Here is a 19,893-nt window from a genome sequence, read left to right on the forward strand (position 1 = left end):
TGCCAGTTCCTCTCTGTACTGCCCCTGGTCCAGCTCTTCCCATGTTCCCCTTTCCCCATTAATCCCAAGTGGTGCTGTACTCACCCCAGTCTCGGGTCACAATGGACATTCTGCACCGGGTCTGTCAGTTCTAGGCATGCAGTTGGTGACCCTTTCAGTAGTAGGGCAGTAAGTGGGTTTGGATCCATAATTAGCAGTGTGTGGGCACTAATGAATGGGGTAATTATCTGTGTGGCCCTTTCTGAATATCATGGTTCGGATTGTGAAGTACCCATACTCTGCCAAAAGCTGTGCCTGCTTGGTGCAGGTTTGGGTAAGGGTGAAACTGTCTCTGTGCCGCAACCTGAAAGTGTTGGTGTGGGCTCTGTATATCGGGAGCAACTAACAAGTTATCTTCTGCTCAAGGGCATGGCTTGGTGTACCTTGGTGTTCCTTCTTGGCCCTCCCGTGGCCTTGTTTGATGAACAGTGGTTGAGGAGGAGCCATGCTGTATGCACACTGGATGGCAGACCTGGCTGAGCGGGGTGGAAGGAGCACTGTGTCTGCCCGCAGAGAGTGGTGCTGGCTGGGTGCTGGTGGGTACTGAGGCACTCAAGTCTGACTGATACTATGGCACAACTGCCCCATAGCTGGGTAAGGACCTGGCCCTGGAACTCCGCATTGGCAGAGCGCAGTAGGGTAGGGTCAACTGAAACTTGCAAAAAGGTGTTTTCTGGATGTTTTGATGTAACACTGCATTTTCCAGTGATGTTTCCATCCAATAGTGATGCACAGCCTAGTTTGATGGATCACTCTGAACTGAGCAGTGTGGATGTGACTTGTCTGGGTGCCTCAGGAGCAATGCTTCCACCCATGCCATCCAGGAGCATGCTGCCCAGCAGCTAGCGATTCGCTTCAGAGCCAGGCTGCTGCTGGTCTTCACCTCCTCTCCCCTTCCCGAAAGAGGCAGTGGGATGAACACAAAGGTCCTGTGTGGATAGAAAGCGGGATTGATTGCCAAAGCAAACTGGTCTGTCAGCTGGTGGAGGCGGGAATGGCAGGTACAGGGTGTCCTTACCAGGCTGTGCTGGCGGCCGTTTGTGGGACAGAGCTGATCTTACTTGTCTTGCACTTAACGCACTCCTACGGGGTGATCTACGTCAAATAGCAGTGCTGAAGCATCTTGATCTTCCACTGCTTTCCTGCTGACCTCTCAAGAGCCAGGGCCCTTTCTGGTATCAACACTGGGAGCAGGAGTTGGAAACTCTGCCACAACTCGCATCCCATGAATTTCTGAGATGAACATACACAAGGGTATGTATCTGATCTTAAAGCAAGAAAACAACCAATAGTGGGTTTTTCTTCTCAAAAACCTCATAACAATCACAGTGCTGCTTTATTTTTCTTTGGAGCCTCTGCAAGCCCAGAACGGCCATGCTTATTGTCAAGAAGAGACAGACTTTCCTCATCTCCAAACAGAGCGGATCCAGACAAGCATGAACCTGGATCGTGACCAACACTGATATCTGGTTTTGCAAAACTGAAGTCTACCCTTTCCTGGCCCCGGATTTGTCCATCTCTATTTATAGCCTTCACTTGGAGCCTTGCTGAAAAATGCATTATATATTGACAGTGGCACTTTGTGAACTCAGAGCTAATGGCTCCAGAAATAGTCACCTCCGAGATATCATAGTCTGACTTCTGCATATATTAAGTCTGACGTTTGCTTTGCATAGCTATAAATGACAGTTTAAAACACAATGAAGTAGAGACTGAAACCAAATAATTGTGATTTGCCACGCCGGAGAAATTGGTGGTGGATATAGAATTTCAGGAGACGGTGTGGTAGCGTGTCTTGGGCTGAGAGCCCTTTTCATTAGGGCTGCAGTTGGTCTCTGGAGAACCAAACTGTTAGCGCTTAGACCTCAGTTTTGCTGGTTCAGAAACCTCATTTAATCTCTGGCTCATTGGATGGTAGTCTGCTCTCTGAATCTCCCTGCATCCTTTCATTTGAAACAGGTTTGTAGACATCTTCCCCCTTTCACCGAGAACTCAGAGGCGAAGGCAGTGGGGTAGCTGCAGTCGTTAGGGAACACTTGATTTGGTACCATCCACAACTTCTGCCGCGCCCCAGCTGTGCCCCTGCCCATGGGGCATTTGGGAGCCTCGGTGGCGCCTCACCCGCAGCCCTGCCGCCCAGCCCTGGCACCCCGGGGGAAAAGCTGCCCTTCTCTTGGCAGGAGTGAGCCCGTGGCTCACAAAATCATTTCCTTGTTTCCACTGTCTTTTGAAAAGATAATTTCCTCCTTACTGTCAATAACATAAATCTCATAACACAGTTAGTGTGCAGAAGACCAGTAAATAACTTAGAAAGCAGCCTCTGTTTAGAGTCCATCAAATGCGAATATAAAGAATGAAAAATCCCTGCACATCAGTTACAGTAATTGATGGAAGGCACCAGTCCGGAGGGTAATGAGCTCCATTTTTAAAGCACGAGGAAATTAGATTCTTATAAACGTCAAACGCAGTTATTGTCTTCTTTCCTTGAAACAGAGCTGAGCTGGCTGGAGCCCATTGTCTCTCAATCAGCTTTGCTATGGATTAGACACATCCCGTCTCACACCAGGAATGTGCTTATTAGAAAAAATATCACCACACAAAGCATACAAGCTTTAACACTCAACCAATGTACTAATGGGTACGGGTACAATAAAACCCAATATCGTGTTACAAACCTTAAGCTGACCTGAAATAATAGGATACAGAAATCTTAAAGGATACACATGAGTGTTCTCTTTGTATTCTGCAATTCTGACTACCTGAGATTTTAGTTTTCAAATAAAGATCATGAGGGAAGGTGACTTTTCCTCTTGACTACTTATGAAAAAAGCAAGCAGTAAGTCTGCTTCATAGTCAATATGCTTGTAATCGGGTCATGTCCAAATCCTTTGTGTATTTTACTGGTGTCTCCTGGGTAACTGTGGCTTCACAGAGGACTTTCTCCATCCACCTTTTTTTCAGTTCTCTCCTGGGGAAAAAAAAAAATGCAAGAGGTGGTTATTTGTTCATACATCAAAGCTAGCTCTCTGAATTAATCTTTCATTCATTATAAAATCTCACCAGTATGTGTTAAGACTCCACATTTCAGAAAAATGGATATCAGTTGTTTGGGAAAGATAAAATGTGAGGAGAATAGAGGGCTTTGTAAAATCAATCCCCTTTGCTGCATCTGTGTTTTTAACTTCTTGCTTAAGGATAACGATCACTTGTCCCTCCTTAGATGTTAGAGATTGTATCTTGTTTTCTCTCCAGGGTAGGAGCTCTGTTGGGAAGTGGCACAATCCTTCCTGATGTGGGAAGGCTTAAGGATGGAGCCAAGTTCTCGATTGCCTTTTGCAATGATAAGATACAGACTGAAGCTACTTGTATGGACTTTACCACACACTAACCCAAACTCTGAATGATGCAGTGCGCTGTTTCCAAGATGGTCGTGTGTCAGACACGTACCATGGACATGCTACATTGGAGACCCTACTCAGGACTGCTGCAGGGTGGCTTTAAAGATGATGTGGTGGGGGTAACGTGAGTCTGTGCTGTCCACTGTGCAGGAAGCTCAGCTATATGCAAAAGCAGATGGGCTGTTCATTTTTGGGTTTTGTTTTCCACAATTCTGTATTTACTATTTCTTTTTTTTCCAGTTGCCTTCTTAATAATCTCAAGTCTTCCCTCCAGTCTTCTCCATCTCATTTCTGCTTCTGCTGAATGAAGTTCCTGGTGTTGCCCATAGAAAACAAACAGTAACTTGAGACTTCTACTTTACATAAGCAACGGATATTGAAGGATATTCCTAGCATATGTCACCAGACGTGTGAACAGCACTTTCCAATTAAAACTCTAGGAATTTCTACTGGTTGCTTAAAAATCCTGCAAAGCATTGAACCATAGACTTGAATCCATTAACACCCATAGTGGAAAAAGATCCATCTATTTATATGGCAGTCATTTTATTTATTTAAATTTGGTTTCATAAGCTAAAATAAGCTCAACTGTTGGGGAAAAACATCTTGAGCGTCTTATAAATATCTTCAAAGCCTGGAACAATCACCAAGCAAATTAAACTAGTTTTCTGTGATTTTGGACAACTTTTGGTTCTGATAACTTTCCTTAATGTCTGTGCTACAGCTGCATCAACCCCTGTAAATTAAATAAACAATTCAAGGCGTCTCTCATGTAGCCTGGTGGGTAAATGGTAATCAGCAGCTGGTGATTAAAACATACATATGACTCAAATCACAAATCTAAAGTCAGCATTTACCTTCCCGTCTTCTCATTAGCTAGGCACTTTGCTTAATTGGTACTCTAGTGCAAGTGTCATTAATGGGCTGTCCTGGCCCAGGCTGTGAAGTGCTGCCGCCTCCCTGCCTGCCTCTCCCCGTGAAGCCCCATGACCCTTTGCTGACTGCACTGGAGTCTCTGCTCAGGATAGTGCAAGCATTTTGTGTGGTTGGGATGCTCAGGTAAACACCAGGTTTCCCACCTGCTGCAGGGAGCCCGCGTGTGCCTCTGCAACTGGTGTTTGTTTGCTCTGGTCACAGGCACAGACCCCATCAATCTTCCTCATGCAGCCAAGATGCATGGTGCTTTTCTCTTCCCTTCAGTAATATGCCTCCTTCTGACCATTAAGTTTATTAAACCATTAACAGACACAGATTCCCTAGACAGCATGCCTGCAGTGTTCGTTGCAGGGTTCCTGGCCTCATTAGGTCTGTGGGCAGCCTTGCACCCCATGGAGGCACCTTGATGTCTTCTTTATAGGCTGCCCAGGTTTTATGTGTTATCTCTCTCAGGTGTCTTCTGTGGTCCAGAGAAGCTTTTGCTTTTGGCTTTTCCTGCAGAAAGCAGGGTAGGGTGGTCCTCTACCACCATAGCATATGCTGAGGCTCCAGGCTCGTGGGGACACGGTGTCAGGGAGGAGGACAGCAGCAGAGCAGGTGCTTGCTGGGGGCAGCTGCTGGCTTGGCTGCTTCCGCAAGCCCAGACATCTCCCCGTGGGAGCACCTGATCAGCAGCATGTCTCCTGAAAAGGCTTTCTCTTCCTGCTGTTTTGGTTTTGGAAGCTGCTGGAGGGTGTGGATTAACTGGAGATAGGTGACCACACAACCAGCTGGGTAATCCTGTTTTTTCCTGTGGTTTGGCTTTCTACCTTACACCCATCAGACGGGGTTAGTTATGTATTTATTCCAGCTGCCTGTGCTGGTGTACTCGTGTGTCAGGGTGTCCTGTGCCCAGTCATGAGTTTGCTTGTCTGCTTCACACTGGCATGAGGCAGTGAGTCTACATGCTCTTGGGTCAGGAACCTTCTTACATAATGCTGCAAGTCTATTACTCCATGTTAAGCAACTGTTTTCTTCTTTGGGGTCTGATGGCTCTTAAGCACGTAGTGCCTGCATGGTAGAAACCCGTGGGCTTTGCAGGCAAAAGAAATTATTCTGCTATCAGCACACGGGTGTTACAAAATGTTGCTGTGTTTATACAACCGTCAGTTTTCCAGTGTTAACTCAGCTGTTTCCCATTTATTTTTAAAATACCACATGGGTCCAGTCCTCCTTATAAACCTGATTTTAAAGATCACTGGAGATAGAGCAGCAAGTCTAAGAAAGATGAAGCCTTACAACTAAGGCTGGAAACTCTTGAGTGCCAAGTTTTAGCTTGAAGTCGTTTTAGCATCAGGTGAAAGACAGAGGAGCAAAAAGAAGTGTTAATAATTGTAAAGGGCATACTGCGGGTTCGCTCCAGTCTGTGTGCCAAAGCCTTAGATGGGATTTCGCCTGGGGAAGACAAGTCCCTTGGTCTCAGGAAGCTCCCAGGTTCAGTGCAGCGTTGCAGTGTAACCCATTGGTGTTCTCCAGATGGCACAAAGACCTGGCTTCATCCGTTCAACTTTAAACTGAGGCACCTACTTTAGCAGTGTGCTTGTCCAAGGGTTTTCCTGTAAAGTGATGGGAGAGCAAGGATGAGCTAGAGAGAAAGAGGCACCTCTGGAGAGCAGATCAGTCTTGGATGAGATGATGCCCCCAGCATATCCATTATAGACCTACATCAGCTGTCCTGGCAGGCCATGGAGACCTGCTCTTGCCTTTTGGGCCTGGCCTTTGGGATTAATGAGATGACTTACAAATGCCACGAGTCATGGAAAGTGAGCAGGAAAAGGGGGCTTAGGTGGATCACGTCTGCCCCCTTATCCCCTAAAGCCAGCACCGCTCTTAGGAAAGTCTGACAGCCAAAGCGGGTGCTGCTATTGCTCTGAGGCTGCTGCAGCGAGGATGAGGGACTAATCACACCATCACATCTCCTTTCTCTGCTGTGATAGATACAGTTTGGCAGAGCCCAACAGTAGGACTGCTAAAGTTGCTTCTGTTGGTATGTGGTGCTGGAAGACAAGTACCATGTCACCTGCTTTAGCTCCCTGTGTTTCTCTAGCAATGCCTAATTTATCACAGGACAGGATTTGCTAGAGAGAGTATCACTGTGCAGAGGGACCAGACTTAACACGCGTTTTGGACTCCTCATCTGTCTCCCCTGGGTGCTACGTGGTTCCTGTGCAAAGGCAGAGCCCAGTCACTGCTACTGGACACCTCATCCTCTCTGGACCGCAAAGACCTCTGGAGAGAGTTGGGGAACTGTGATGGACATGGACACAAAGGACCCTGCCATCCATCTTGCTAAAGGCACGTTAAAGGACTTCAATTCTTATTAAAGCTATGTATTTCCAGTAGTTTGGTTTTTTTTTTTTTAGTTTTTCAGTGATACAGTATATTCTAAGCAACTTTTTTTTTTTTTAACAGGTTGAAGACATGAAGAGAGTACTAGAAAGTCTCAACCTCAATATAGTAGAGATGGTAGATGAAAACGCAACCTTGGATGGTGGAGATGTCTTATTTACAGGTATAGTGGTAGTGAATTTGCTGTTTACATATTCTGATTGCCTCCAAGACTGCATGTTATCTGTTGTCTGCATAATAAAATGTCATTCGTGTAGTTTGTTAAATCAGTTGTTTACTAAATGTCACGAAGGTAGCTGAGACATGAATTTTCAATGCAATTCTTGATGTCCTGCCTAATGCTTGAATAAATGAAGTAGCAGTACACACAGTACAAAGAGCAGCACTGTGCATACAAATTTTATTTTAGCTTGTAAAGTGCCAATAAGAAAAATGCTTTAAGTAGTCAACTACCTGCAGTTGTTTCGTATTTCTTATTACAAGCAGCTATGTTCACCAGACTCATTTTCAGGACTTGCAAAGGCTTGATGCAGACAACTGTTGCTAGTTCAATGAATCAAATGGAAAAAAAAAGCATTTTTAGTTGATGGAGAAGGCGGTGGAGTTGCCTGCCAGATGTCATATGCTAGATAACTTATATGCATGGTTGACTTCAAAGATGAAGATACTGACTGTGGTTTTTATATCATTAAACCCATTAGGCATTTTCTCACATCAGCTGCGCACATGCTTGCTCCCTGCCTGTGCTGAATGAGCCTGTTTATTTTGATCAGCATCACAGTAGTCTGGCTGCTTGCCTTAGTTCACCAAGGGGAAAGAAGGGTCTCAGAAGAGGCAGAGGAGGAAGGAAGGCCTTTCTAAGGCAGTGCGGGTCCAGCACTGATTTCCTCTGGAGATGGAGAAGGCTGGTGGCTGCAGAGCTGCCTTTGAGACCAGAGGAAATCTCAGAAGGAGGGAGAAACGGTCAATCAGTGCTGCACTAATCCAGCCCAGCTGTTCTCTTTCCTGACTCAATGGCCATTGCAGAGCTTTAGAAGAGGAAGCTATTTATGCTTCTGGTGAAATGTGTTTTCTGGAAAAAGATAATTGGTTTAAATTATCAGCTCACAGTTGCAGGTTGCATTCTTTTCAGCTGAATTTTCAGTTTTACTATTCGGCTTCAGAAAAGAAAGCTAGATAGCTTCAGAATGTCTCTAAAGCTGGCCTATTTTTAAAACATTTATGTTCTGATGAAGGAGCTGATGTGGTGATTTTTTGGATGGCTTAAAAAAAAATTAAAAAGCTGTAATTGTTTTCCCCTTCATTTTTTCATTCCAGGCAGAGAGTTTTTTGTGGGTCTTTCCAGGCGGACAAATCAGCGTGGTGCAGAAATTCTGGCTGACACATTTAAGGTTTGTAGATTCATTCATGCCACAGGAAATATAAGCTAACATCCACTGAACCAATTTAAAAATTATACTGGCCAAGATGTTTGTCATACTCAAGTGCTTTATTTAGGACTTATTTAAAGAAAAAAAAAAAAAAAGAAAAAAAGAAAAGAAAAAGTACAAGTTACTGAAAGGGTTTGACCATCCTGTAAAGTTGGATCTGAAATGTGAAATCACTCTGCTGAAGTTGGATCTGAAATGTGAAATCACTGCATAAAAGTAACTTGGATAGTGGGAGGCTGTTATTATTTGAGAACATATCAACACTCACGTTCTTAATGTTCTCATGTATCAGTGATGCATTCTTATTGCTGATCCCCAGTGAGGTTTTATGTACATACTGTTTAATTACACATTTTAATGTATTTCTTCTCAGTTGCAACAGTAGTAATATTTGAAACATGTTCTGGACTTTACTCCAGTGCATCAGACAAGACAAGCTGGTCCAGAGGTGTATGTCATACTTAAACTGTTGACACTGTGCCCTGGGATGTGTTGCTATTGTTAATTTGCAGAGAGTAAAATTAATTATGGAATGTCTTAATATAATTATGGATCTAGGACAATTTAAAAATATTTATAGCAACCATTCTTTGCTCCTGTACAGGATTATGCTGTCTCCACAGTCCCTGTTCATGATTCTTTGCATCTGAAGAGCTTTTGCAGCATGGCTGGACCAAACTTGATTGCTATCGGATCAAGTGAAGCTGCACAGAAAGCCCTCAAGGTAAAGCACGTAAGAAAAATTTCTAAACAACAAACTTGGGTTTTTTTTGTTTTTAATTTCTGGTCAAGGATGCTGGAATTTTAAAGTACATGTATATCCATGAAAGAGGAAATCAGTACATCTCAAGGTCTCTTGTATGTGCAAACCTTAAAGAACATTTCTATCAGGCAAGAGAACAGTGATGTTAGTTTAGCTTTATCGATCTTCAGGAAATAAATGGATTATACAGGTTAAAATTAATTATGCTGGTTATTACTTACAGCTTTTTTGACTGAAAAGGTGATATTTTGATAATAGGAGGGAGGAAGGAGATATCATCAGAGGAGTAGGAAATCTTTTCTTCAGATATTGCCATGAGGAAACATGGCTTTTAAAATTGCCAGAGGGGAGGCAAAAGTTTTGGCATGAAGGATGAGGGTGAGGGGTCTGAGCCCTTTTGCGAAGATGGCCTGTGTGCACATTTTATAGTGTAGACTTTCTGGATAAAATCAGTAAGTTACTCCAGCCACAGCGACCAGAGTCCAGGACCTCCCCATCCCTCTTCCTCCATCACCTGGCTGCAAAGTCAAATTCCTTCCTGATAATGCTTTTTCATCTTTGGTCCCATGAGGGTCTCATAACAGCATGGCTTCAGCAGAAAGGAGGGAGATAATTTGAGTCTCTGAACATTTTCCTTTAAAGTGGGAGGTGTGGGTTTGAACCCTCAAGCGAAGAGGCCTTATGAATCTGGGTCTCTCTTCACTGGCAGACTTGTGAGCCAGTAATACATCATGCTGCAGGTCAGCGCTGTACTACCGCCATCATCCTCAATGGGAAATGTTTATTGCTCCTGTGGTTTGTACTGGGCTCAGTGGCTTTCCTGCCTGCTGGGTGTGTTCAGAGCAAATCTACCAAATCAAGCCTTTTCAGAGATGTGGGCACTGAGACACCTGAGGCAATGAAAAGACAAGGAGACAGCTCATGGAGAGATCAGTATCTCTGCTCCTGCACGGTAACACAGCTGCGGGCACTGATGCTTTGCAGCAGAAACTTTGGCTGGAGCACCAAAACAGCACAGTGCAACTGAGACATTACCTGAAGTGAAACTTGAGAGAGTTTATCTCTCTTAATAAATTGGGACCTACCACCCTGCATGGTTTGGTTTGAGACGTGGGTAAGCCAGAGCATGTCTGAAAGCATTACAGCTAAGTGTCTTGTGCATTTTTATCACTATTTATCTTCAAAGGTTAAACCAAAATCTGCCGTTCGGTGACAGCAACAAGTCCCGAATTTTCAGCTATTAATTATACTGATTCTTTTGCCAATAAATAAGAGCCGAGCCTAAGTGCAAGCTTTGCTCTTTCGCTTTGCAGAAGCCTCCTTGGTGCAACATGATCGCTAACACACAGAGGAAACCAGTTGTGAGTCCATTCTAGTAAATGAGGAGGGGTGCAGATAGCTCTGCTTAACTGGTGAGAAAGCTCTCTGAAATCTGCTCAGTTTAGAAGCAACTTATGCAACCTGCCTTGTATCCCCTGCCCTGATTCTAAAGCATGAATTATGTTAAAGGATAGCGCTGTTATCAGTGCCCAAGGCTGCTGATCTGAATCTGTGCCAGGCAGAACATTTACAACAGAAATAGTTTGTAACTCTGAAATCAACATCCCTGGCCTCCAAGGAGCTTAGGAATGCATCCTGCGTATCTTGTACACCTCCTCAGCTTCAGTGAGCTAGTGATATTTATTACTTTAAAACATCCTTAAGTATTTGCAAGATGGAGGCCGGAGAGACTTCTTGTCCTTATTGCCATGCTACAATATTTCGTTGCGCTCTTGCTTTCCAGATCTTATGCATTTTCCTCCTGGGCATAATCCTAGGAATTTTCATTTCCCAGCAGCATCATTTTTACTATCAGAGCTCTGCAGAGATTTTGTGGGTTTGGTTTTTTTTTTCTTTTTTATCTTGTGACAGTTCAAGATTTAAAATGTCTCAGTCCCCAGCAAAGATAAAACCAACATTTCAAATCTCAGAATCTCCCTGGCTGGACACAGGTTGAATTATGGAGGCTAGGAAAGTGCAGTCCTGACTGGTTTAGACTTGCAGCCTGGCAGCAATTAAGGGAATAGGATAGCAGCCTGATTGCTCCTCGTGAGCTTAGGCGAGCTCTTAAACAGCAGGATGGTCTCTTGGCTTCCCACATAGTTTGGGGTGGCTTTAAGTTTGCTCATTCATTTGAACAAGCTGTTGAAGTTACTCTCTTACTAGAAATCACTACTTGAAGCTCTGGGAGCACATTCCCAGCTTATCATCCGTGTCTTCTCTGCTGAGAAACTTAGGACAGATGGTTTTGGTTGTAAAGGTCTGATGTTCCTAGTGCTGTGGGATTGATTTATTCTGGGATGGAAAGTACCCTGCATCTTTCCCTGTGAAATATGCACTATATTCAGGCTCAAACTTGAAATGCATTGTGAGCAGCAGCCTGATGAAGTTTGCAGACATCCAGACAGCCCTACACTTGTATAACGTGTTTATAAACATGAGCAAAATTCAAGTGCAATACTGGTTGCTCAGAGCTGCAATTTGAATTTGAGCCAGGACTAATCTGAGAACTCATCAGTTTGATTAAAGCCTTTTGCACAGCTCAGCTAATCATGTTGCAGCACATCAACTTAGCTATTGTAGCCAAAAATATTTTTTGGATAAGCTGATTAAATGTTGCTGGTAACTAGCGACCAAGTAAATACCAGCATTAATCAAAATACAGTAAAAAGCGGATAAATTTTTAAAAGAAAATGATAACTAATAAGATAATCTAGCAGTCTTTTATTGTTGGTGGATATCTTTTAAAAAAATAAATTAACTATGTCAGTTTTCAGTGTGTTTCTCTGCATTGGAGATTTAGCAGCACGTTTACGTATGTGAGCGTCATGTTTGTTCACACCCTGCCAGCTGAGGTTAGGGACTCTGCCCTGGAGCAGACGTTCTGTGCCGTAGCACGTGCCCTTCTCATGCTCCCAGCGAGTTGACAGGTTACATCGGACAAGCACGTTGCATTCAGAGCTATGAATGAAGTTACCCAGAGTGTGTTTCTTGCTTGGTGTATGAGATCCAACTCCACTCTCATCCTGGGGAACCTCTAGCTGTTCCTCCAAGAGTCTAAATCTCTTCAGAGAAATTATTGGAAGACAGATAGATAAAGCGTCTATCTCAGAAACGACGGAGTTGGCAATGCTGGTTATCATTAGCTTCCTCTAACATTTGAATTCTTGCTTTTTGACCTCAGTGACTTTTTTGTGTTTGTTCATTTGCATCCGAAAGGAAAAAAAAAAAATCTCAGTTGGTAATCAGCTTTTTGCAGTCTTGTGAAAATGCAATTGCAATAGGACCTCTACGAGGCACTGATACTCAGAATTAAAAGCTGCTCCCTGGATTTTACCAGACCGACTGAACTCTAGCAGTGCTGTCAGCTGCTCCTCTCGTTACCCATCACAGTCTATGTGGCAGCACGGTCCCCTGAGCTTCTGCTGAATTATTTGCCTGGCACAGCCCAGCATGCCACTCCTTTATTGTGATAGCTTGTTATTTTAAACCTTCCCTTTGTTGTTGCCATTTTTCATGTCTGCTCTGGAAATGCAATATACAAGCAAGATGATTAAGCTGTCTTTAGCCGTCTCTGGTAATTGAGTCGTTTTCATTCTGTAGTGTGTCTTGTTGGGCAACAAGTGAACTTCTATGCTAATGTTTTATATTTAAAACAGGATTTGTCTTCCTACTAACAATCTTGTTTGAAAGAGCAACGTTTCTTGATTGTTCTTACTGGTACAATTCATGTATCCTTACAATACTTTAAAAATAGAAAAAGAAATTGCATCTGGTGCTCACATGGCAGTGTGCAATTGATTGTGAGTTTGGTGCGGTGTGTGATGTAGGGCCCTGCAAGTGAGCTAGGAAATGAGTGCACAGAGTTTAGGATTATAGAGCACATGCTAGAAGCAGATAATAAATCAGAAGTGATGTTTTAACCATTAAATCCTCTTCAGGCTCTGGCAAGTATAGCGTATTTATTTGGGCTGCAGCTGAAAAGTGGCACTCAAGGAAACTGGGTGAAAGAGACAAATTAACTGCAGGAGCTCCAGGACCTGTAGTGGCGATCACATCTGAAACTTTAACTTCCCTGTGCTGTTTTCAGCATACATCTAATTCCTTCTTGTAGTTAAACCCGTTCATAATTCTGTACGAGTAATATTCCATAGTTGAACATCAGCCACGGCTGTTGAGCCGCTAAAGCCTGGGATTATTTTTCTGTTCCCTCAGTGAAGCCAGGATTTCCTCCAAGCATGTCACCTTTGGGCTCTGATCCTGCGCTGTTGAAGTTGCTGACCTTTACTGTGAGTGTGAATGAGGACAAATTTGGGCTGTGATGGTGCTGGCCCCAGTCTAGTGAGGTGATGGGGCAGAGCTGCAGGAGAACACTCTGCACCGCTTTTTCCATTAGGAAGGGCACAGCCTTGGGGTCTTGCTGGGACAGCAGATGAGCAGGAACTGGCCCAGGACGTAATCCAGTTCAGGTTCCAGCAGCAAGGGCAAACACTAGGCAAGATGACAATGGGAACTGTGATGGCAGCATCTGGTATGCACTCCTTTCTGAACTCTCTTGCTCTATACTAAATCCTGAAAAGCCACCTTTCTGTCCTTTGGCTATTCATGTTCGTTGGTACAGAGCACAAATCCCCTCCGCTTTCTGTGAAGACTTGGACAGTGGCAGATAATGGTGGACACAGTCCTTGGTTTAAGCAGCTTTGTCTATGGTCAAACCATTCTCTGTCACCCTTCGGATAACTTGGTAGCAATCCCAAAGGGTCTGAGGGAACATGTGTTGTTCCCAGCTTTAGCAAGTTCAGCTATTCCCTTGCAAGCAGTACATATTTTAATCTGTAGCAAGTGCCTGCTAATGAAGTTTCTCTTACCTGCTGGGAAATGACGTTGTCCTTTGGGTAGGCTCTGATGCTGGGCATTGTTAGACACTGGTAGAGAAAGCCTTGATGTGAACCTGCTGCTCTGGGGTAGTGCCAGGTGGTCACTGATGGATCTCAGAAGTGAGCAGAGGACCTGGAAGGAAGGTGGGAAGCCTGGCATAGTGCCTAGGGGTAAGGGCTGCAACGTGGAGAGCCCTCATCCCACCATGTGGCCTGAGCTTAATCCCTGTGGCCAGCTGTGTCTGGGGTGTTCCCTCCGAGATCTGGGATAATGGAGTTGCATGTGAAACATCTGTGATTTCAGTTGGTCGTTTCAGAGGCACGGATGCTAATTACATGGCAGCGTGGCCATGGCAGATGTCAGGGCTGAATGGCATTGCCAAGCAAGGTGCAAGGCTGAGCAGGTAACGCAGCTGAGATTGTAACCTGTTGTGTCCCCTGGACAGCCCTGCCCCGGCAGGACCCGGAGCGGTGGTTACATCTGCATTTCTGAGCTTGTCCTTGGTATCCCAGGCTCCGACCTCATCAGTCGATGGGATTTCATTATGGTCAGGATTGCATGGGAATATATATAGTAATGCAATACTGTGACTTCAGCAAATACCTTTCTTTTTTTTTCCTGCTTTCGATAAAAGGTTGGACATGATTGCTCTGCCTTGTTCTTGACTCTCCCATTCAGTATCTTCTGTTGGGAGTGGAGCTGCTCATTCATCCTCTAAACTATTCCGTGAAGGACGCTATTGCAAATGCAGTTGTTTTGACAGAGGTCAAGGGAGGCTTATCGAAACCACATCTTAAGGATAAAATAGAAAGGAGTCTCATTTGGGCAACTAGGCCCTTGGTGTGTATCCAAAGCTATGATCAGAGCAGTGCTTTTAAAGGCTTGGGTGCAAGGAGTTGCTCTAGCATCAGCAGTTGCCCCCATTCCTGTGATTAAATGCCTTTTGTTCTTACTCTGTCTTGTGTAAGTGAAGTCTCTGCAGTGTGCCAGCTTTAAAAAGCCAAGTACTGTTTCCCTGCATGAGAGCCTGCGTAAAGCTGAGGGGTTCCTGCTGCATAAGCGCCTCCAGAACAGGTACCTAAGGGAAAACTTTGTCTGTCTGGTCCCCTCAGAAAGCAGCCTGTACCCCCAGGCAGCATGAAAAGGCTCAGCTAAATCTGTTCTTCCTATTGTCTGTACAGTGTCGTCTTTTCTAGTAATGCTCAAGTTTACATGAAAACATTATCTCGTCTTCCTTAAGAATTCATCATTTGTGCCTCTGCTTATTCCCCACATGAAGTCATAATCCTCTATTTACGATATCACAATGGGTTGCTGTGGAAATGATTGCTAATATTAATAACCAAAAGAGGATGACATCAGGTAGGGAATTAGCAGAAAGTGCAGATGAATGCTGACTTTTCTGTAATGCAGCAACAAAGAAAGGTTAGTAAAATCCAGAGAACAGTTGACATCTTACCTCTAAAAATAAAAATTAAAAAATGGAACTTTGCTACTCTTAGCCTTATAGATAGGAAAATTAAACAATTTATAAAATTCTGTGCACCTCTTCAGCTCCTTCTGACTTTTCCATTATTTTATGAGTTAGGGGTGTACAGCATCTCAGAGGATGCAGGTCTTCACTGAGTACCAGATGACCTGCTACTTTAAAAAGAGAACTGGTTGTGGTTTGTTTTTTTTTTAATTAAAGTTAGATGTTGTAATAAACATACTGCGCTTAACTGAGTGTCAGTGCTGTTCAGTTTACATATATGCAGAAGAATCTAGTCTTTTGGAAGATACAGGCTCAAAAGTATATATTTATAGAATAGAGACTGTTGTATTAGTCTGTTTTGGTTTACTTTTTTTTAAAAGGGAGGGAAGTGTCCCTTTCAATAAACATTTGTCGTCACCAGTAAGACTGTCACCCACAGGAGCTGGGTCAGAGCCTGACTGAGAAGATGTCATTTGACTTTGCTGTTCTGGTTTTGTTAGTGAGGGGGGGGCCTAAGGTGGTAGCTTCTGTAGGAAACTGCTAGAAGTCGCTCCCCTTTGTTCAGTGGACTCGGCCGGGCCTAGGGTGGACCCGCTGCTGGCCAAGGCCGAGCCAATTGGTAGCAGAATGTCCCGTGATAACGCCTCTGCGATAACGTATTTAAGTAGGGGAAAACAGGAAAAAGAGGGAAGAGAAGATGTGAAGCAGCTGAGCGGGGGGCAGAGAGGGGGAGGCGCGAGCCTCATGGGCCTTGCAGGCCTCACCCTCTGGCCTCCCGCCAGGCAGCCGACTGGGCCCAACTCGGCCCGGCCCGGCTGCAAGAAGTGGAGAGGAGATGAGAAGTGAATAAGATGTAAAAAGGATCCTGAGAGGTGTCTGCCAGCCTGTTGTGAGGAACGGCTGCAGACGCCAAGGTCAGTTCAGAAGGAGGGGGAGGAGTAATGTGGCTCCTGGCCAAGATTCCTCTGCAACTCGTGGTGAAGACCATGGTGGAGCGGGTTGTCCCCCTGCAGCCCATGGAGGTCCACGGAGGGGCAGAGATCCACCTGCAGCCCGTGGAGGACCCCACGCCAGAGCAGGTGGAGGCCTGAAGGAGGCTGTGGCCCGTGGAGGGCCCGCTGGGACAGCTGTTCTAGAGGGACTGCACCCCATGGAAGAGATGACCCACGCCGGAGCAGTTTCACGAAGGACTGTGGCCCGTGGGAGGGACCCCACGCTGGAGCAGAGGAGGAATGCGAGGAGTTCTTCCCCCGACGATGATACAGCGGCGTAAAACAACGCGTGATGAACTGACCGCGACCCCCATTCCCTTTTCCCCCCCCGTGCCGCTCGGGAGGGGAAGGTAGTAGAGATAATGTTAAGCCCGGGAAGAGGGAGGGGTGGGGGGGAGGTTATCTTGTTCCCTGTCTCATTCTCCTGCTAATTTTAGAAATAAATGAATAGTTTTCCCCAAGTCGAGTCTGTTTTGCCCGTGACGGTAACTTTAAGGATTTCTCCCCGTCCTTATCTCAAACCTTGAGCCGTTTTTCTTATATCATCTCCCCCTATTCTCTCGGAGGGTGGGGGGAGCGAGAGAGAGACTGCGTAGTCTGGTCCTGATCGGGGCTGAACTACAACACTTGCGTAAATGAGGACTCATGTTTCTATTCCTTTGCTTCCTTTTTTTTTCTTTGACTATTCTTTCCCTGGGTTCCTGTTCCAAAAGACAGGATATTCGTCCTCTTGCCTTCTTGACTGAACGCAACAACAAATGTAAGCTGCTTCCTTTTCCCCTCCTCAGGTCATGGTTTCCCTTTGCAGCAGCCCTTAGACAGAGCTGGCAGGTGACAGTGTGGCGGTGATGCAAGGTGGTTCAGAGGGGTAGACCAGCACAGATGTGCACAGGAACAGCACATGGTACTCGTCACATCTGCAGTGATGCAAAAAGTGTCCTGCGCCAGGAAAAGCCGAGGAGCAGGGTGGGAGAGGCTGCCTAAGGAATTGCCTTCTGGAAAACATGACTGAGAGGGTGCAGCAGGGAGGGAAAGCCCAAAGCCCAGCTGCTGAGAGCATGGGTCGTAGGTGGAAATTAAATAATCCTTTGGCTGTGTATAGGCGAAGAAATTTGGTGTGATGACCATGGCAGACTGAGCATTGCTAGTTTTGAATAGATCTAGAGTGCAGTTGTTCTGTTGTACTTGTGGGATTCTGCGTTTGCATCCACAGAGTCTATCCTATCCTATCCTGTTGATTCCTGACAAGAAACCTTAGATCATTCTACTATGATTTATGCTGCTCAAAGTGGCTGCCTTGTTCCCTTTCTACTGAGTCTACCCCGCTGTTGTCTCTCCTGCCTGTCTGCATTTCAGGGGTAACGCTCCTGATAAATCTTGACATTCAAGAAGGTTGCTGGCTTTTCCAGCTCTGCTCTTCTGTCCTCTCTGGTCAGCCAGTCACTGTTGTCACTGCTGCATTTCAAGAAGCTGTTGAGTAGCGTGGTTTGTGTGGCAGGCTGAGTCCCTGCACCCAGGCGCGTAGCACCGTGCCATAGCTCTCCAGCCCCACTCTGTCCTGCATTTTTTTTATGTTGAACCCTAAGGCTGCTGCTTCCCTCTCCAGTGCCAGTTGTTTCTCCAAATATGAAAAAGCGAGGAAGAAACTTAATAGACAGAGTCAGGGCAATAAAACAATGAATGAAATTCAGTGTAGGTAAGTGTAAAGTGATGCACAGCGAGGGACGGGGAGAATGACAGTGTGAACGTCACATATGAAATGATGTGCTCTGACTGAACTTTACTGCAGAAATAAGATCCTGGGCTTGTTGAAATTGCCAGCTCAGCTGAAAGCCTCATGAAGACCATTATTACACCACTGATTAAAGCTGTGGTGCATCTGCATGCTGGCTGTTGTGTGTACTTTGCATGCATGATCCCTTCATTCAAAAAAAGATAGAGTAGAACTGGAAAGATTCAGAAAAGAGCAACAAGAATGGACAGATTCCTGGAACGGCTTGCCTAAGGAGACAAACTAAGCACAAACTATGACTATAATCTAAAAAAATAGACAACTGCGAGGGGATAATAGATGCCTGTGAAATCAGGAGTCATGTGGAAAAGGTGACTGGGGATCGATTGTTTGTTGTCTCTCCCAGAGCAAGAACCAGGGAGCTCTAAAGGCAAGGGGCAAGTTCAAAAAAAAAAAAGAAATGTCACATCCGGTCTCTGCTTTGGATCCAGGAGTGAGATATCATCATCTCTGACGTGGGGCTGGAGACCCACGTCACGTAGCACTAAAAAAGAAGCACTTCCAAGTTCTACAAGCATTTAAAAAATGGCGGGTTTGGTAATCAGAGGTATTTTCCAGGTCATGAGCATTAATTTACCTTTCTCAGTCCTCCCTCCAGATGGCAATGTACTGTCCGGCTGCCCGTCCTCATCTTTTGCCTTAAGTGTGTAAGGGCGTAAGCCTGTTGTTCACAGACAAGTGGTCCTTCCTCCAAGCAGAAAAGAAGCACGCTGTCCTTCCAAACTGCCAGCCAGCTTGAGGGGACGTGACTTGCATGTTGCTGAGTTATTCTTCTCGTCAATGTTAATTGCCCTGCACCACAAAAGGCTTAATTTTCATCATTGCAGGCAAAGTCTTGATGTAGCTTAATATTTTCTCACAACTTTCAGTCTCTTGGATTAAAATCTTTGAACTTGCACTGTACCCCAGGCCAAATGTTACTTAAGCATCAGTGTAAACCAGGCCAAACTTTAATGTGCTTGGAAAGAAGGAAGAGATGGGATGAAGAAGTATCTTCAATAGCTTTAAGTGAGTAGTTTCTTTTAAGAATACTGTGACTTGAAGGACTGAGAATAACTGAAATCTGGTGAGGGAATGATCCTGTGGGTGTGGGGTTACATGCATTTGACTTTGGCTTAGCTTTGTTTTTTCTTCTAAATGTTGGGGGCTAGGGGAGCTGGAGCTAACCAAAACAAAAAGCAGACCCTGAAAATCTGCACTTCTGCTTCTCTGTCGACATGACAGGGACATATTTAAGTGCAGTGTTCGTTGCCACGTTAGGAAGAGGAACACTCACTGTATGTTTGGTTTTGCTCGTGGGGTGTTGGAGATACAAAGCCGCATTGCAGGTGTGGTGGGTTTGGTTGCTGTCTGTCCCACGGCAGTCGATGTGAGCAGGTCCCGGATGGCAGCAGGGCTCAACTAGGGCTGTCCTCATGGAGGGGGAAAATTTGTAACTACACTTGGCCTGGTTTAAAAGTGCATGTGGTCATCTTAACTCTGTTGGTGATAATAGACCCTAAACATGTCGGCATTTTTCCTTTGTGCATAATGGTGCTTCATATTTGGGATTATTTAGCTTATCCATTACCTCAGTTGTCGGAATACATGCTGTAAAGAAACTATAGAAAAGGCATTTTAGGCTATGTGAATGACTTCAACATAAGGAAAGCATGACTAAGGGCTGAGAGAATGCGCAATGAAAATTACCCTCTTCAGGCTGAAGAAAATTCCCAGAAAAACTAGGCATGCGGGAAATGCCTGGCTCTTAACGTAGCTGCTCAT

At 44.9% G+C, this 19,893-nt stretch overlaps 1 protein-coding gene across 1 annotated transcript in view; it reads left to right on the forward strand.

Annotated features, from left to right (window-relative positions):
• The window catches only part of DDAH1 (dimethylarginine dimethylaminohydrolase 1), a 64,194-nt gene that overhangs the window by 36,374 nt on the left and 7,927 nt on the right, over positions 1-19,893 (forward strand). The window contains exons 2-4 of the mRNA XM_086754013.1: positions 6,825-6,924; positions 8,079-8,152; positions 8,796-8,915. Coding sequence (XP_086610139.1) covers positions 6,825-6,924; positions 8,079-8,152; positions 8,796-8,915 — 294 coding nt within the window. The remainder of the gene's footprint in view (positions 1-6,824; positions 6,925-8,078; positions 8,153-8,795; positions 8,916-19,893) is intronic.

The sequence above is a fragment of the Chlamydotis macqueenii genome, chromosome 8, assembly GCF_036417535.1.
Source record: "Chlamydotis macqueenii isolate bChlMac1 chromosome 8, bChlMac1.mat, whole genome shotgun sequence".
Taxonomy (NCBI): domain Eukaryota; kingdom Metazoa; phylum Chordata; class Aves; order Otidiformes; family Otididae; genus Chlamydotis; species Chlamydotis macqueenii.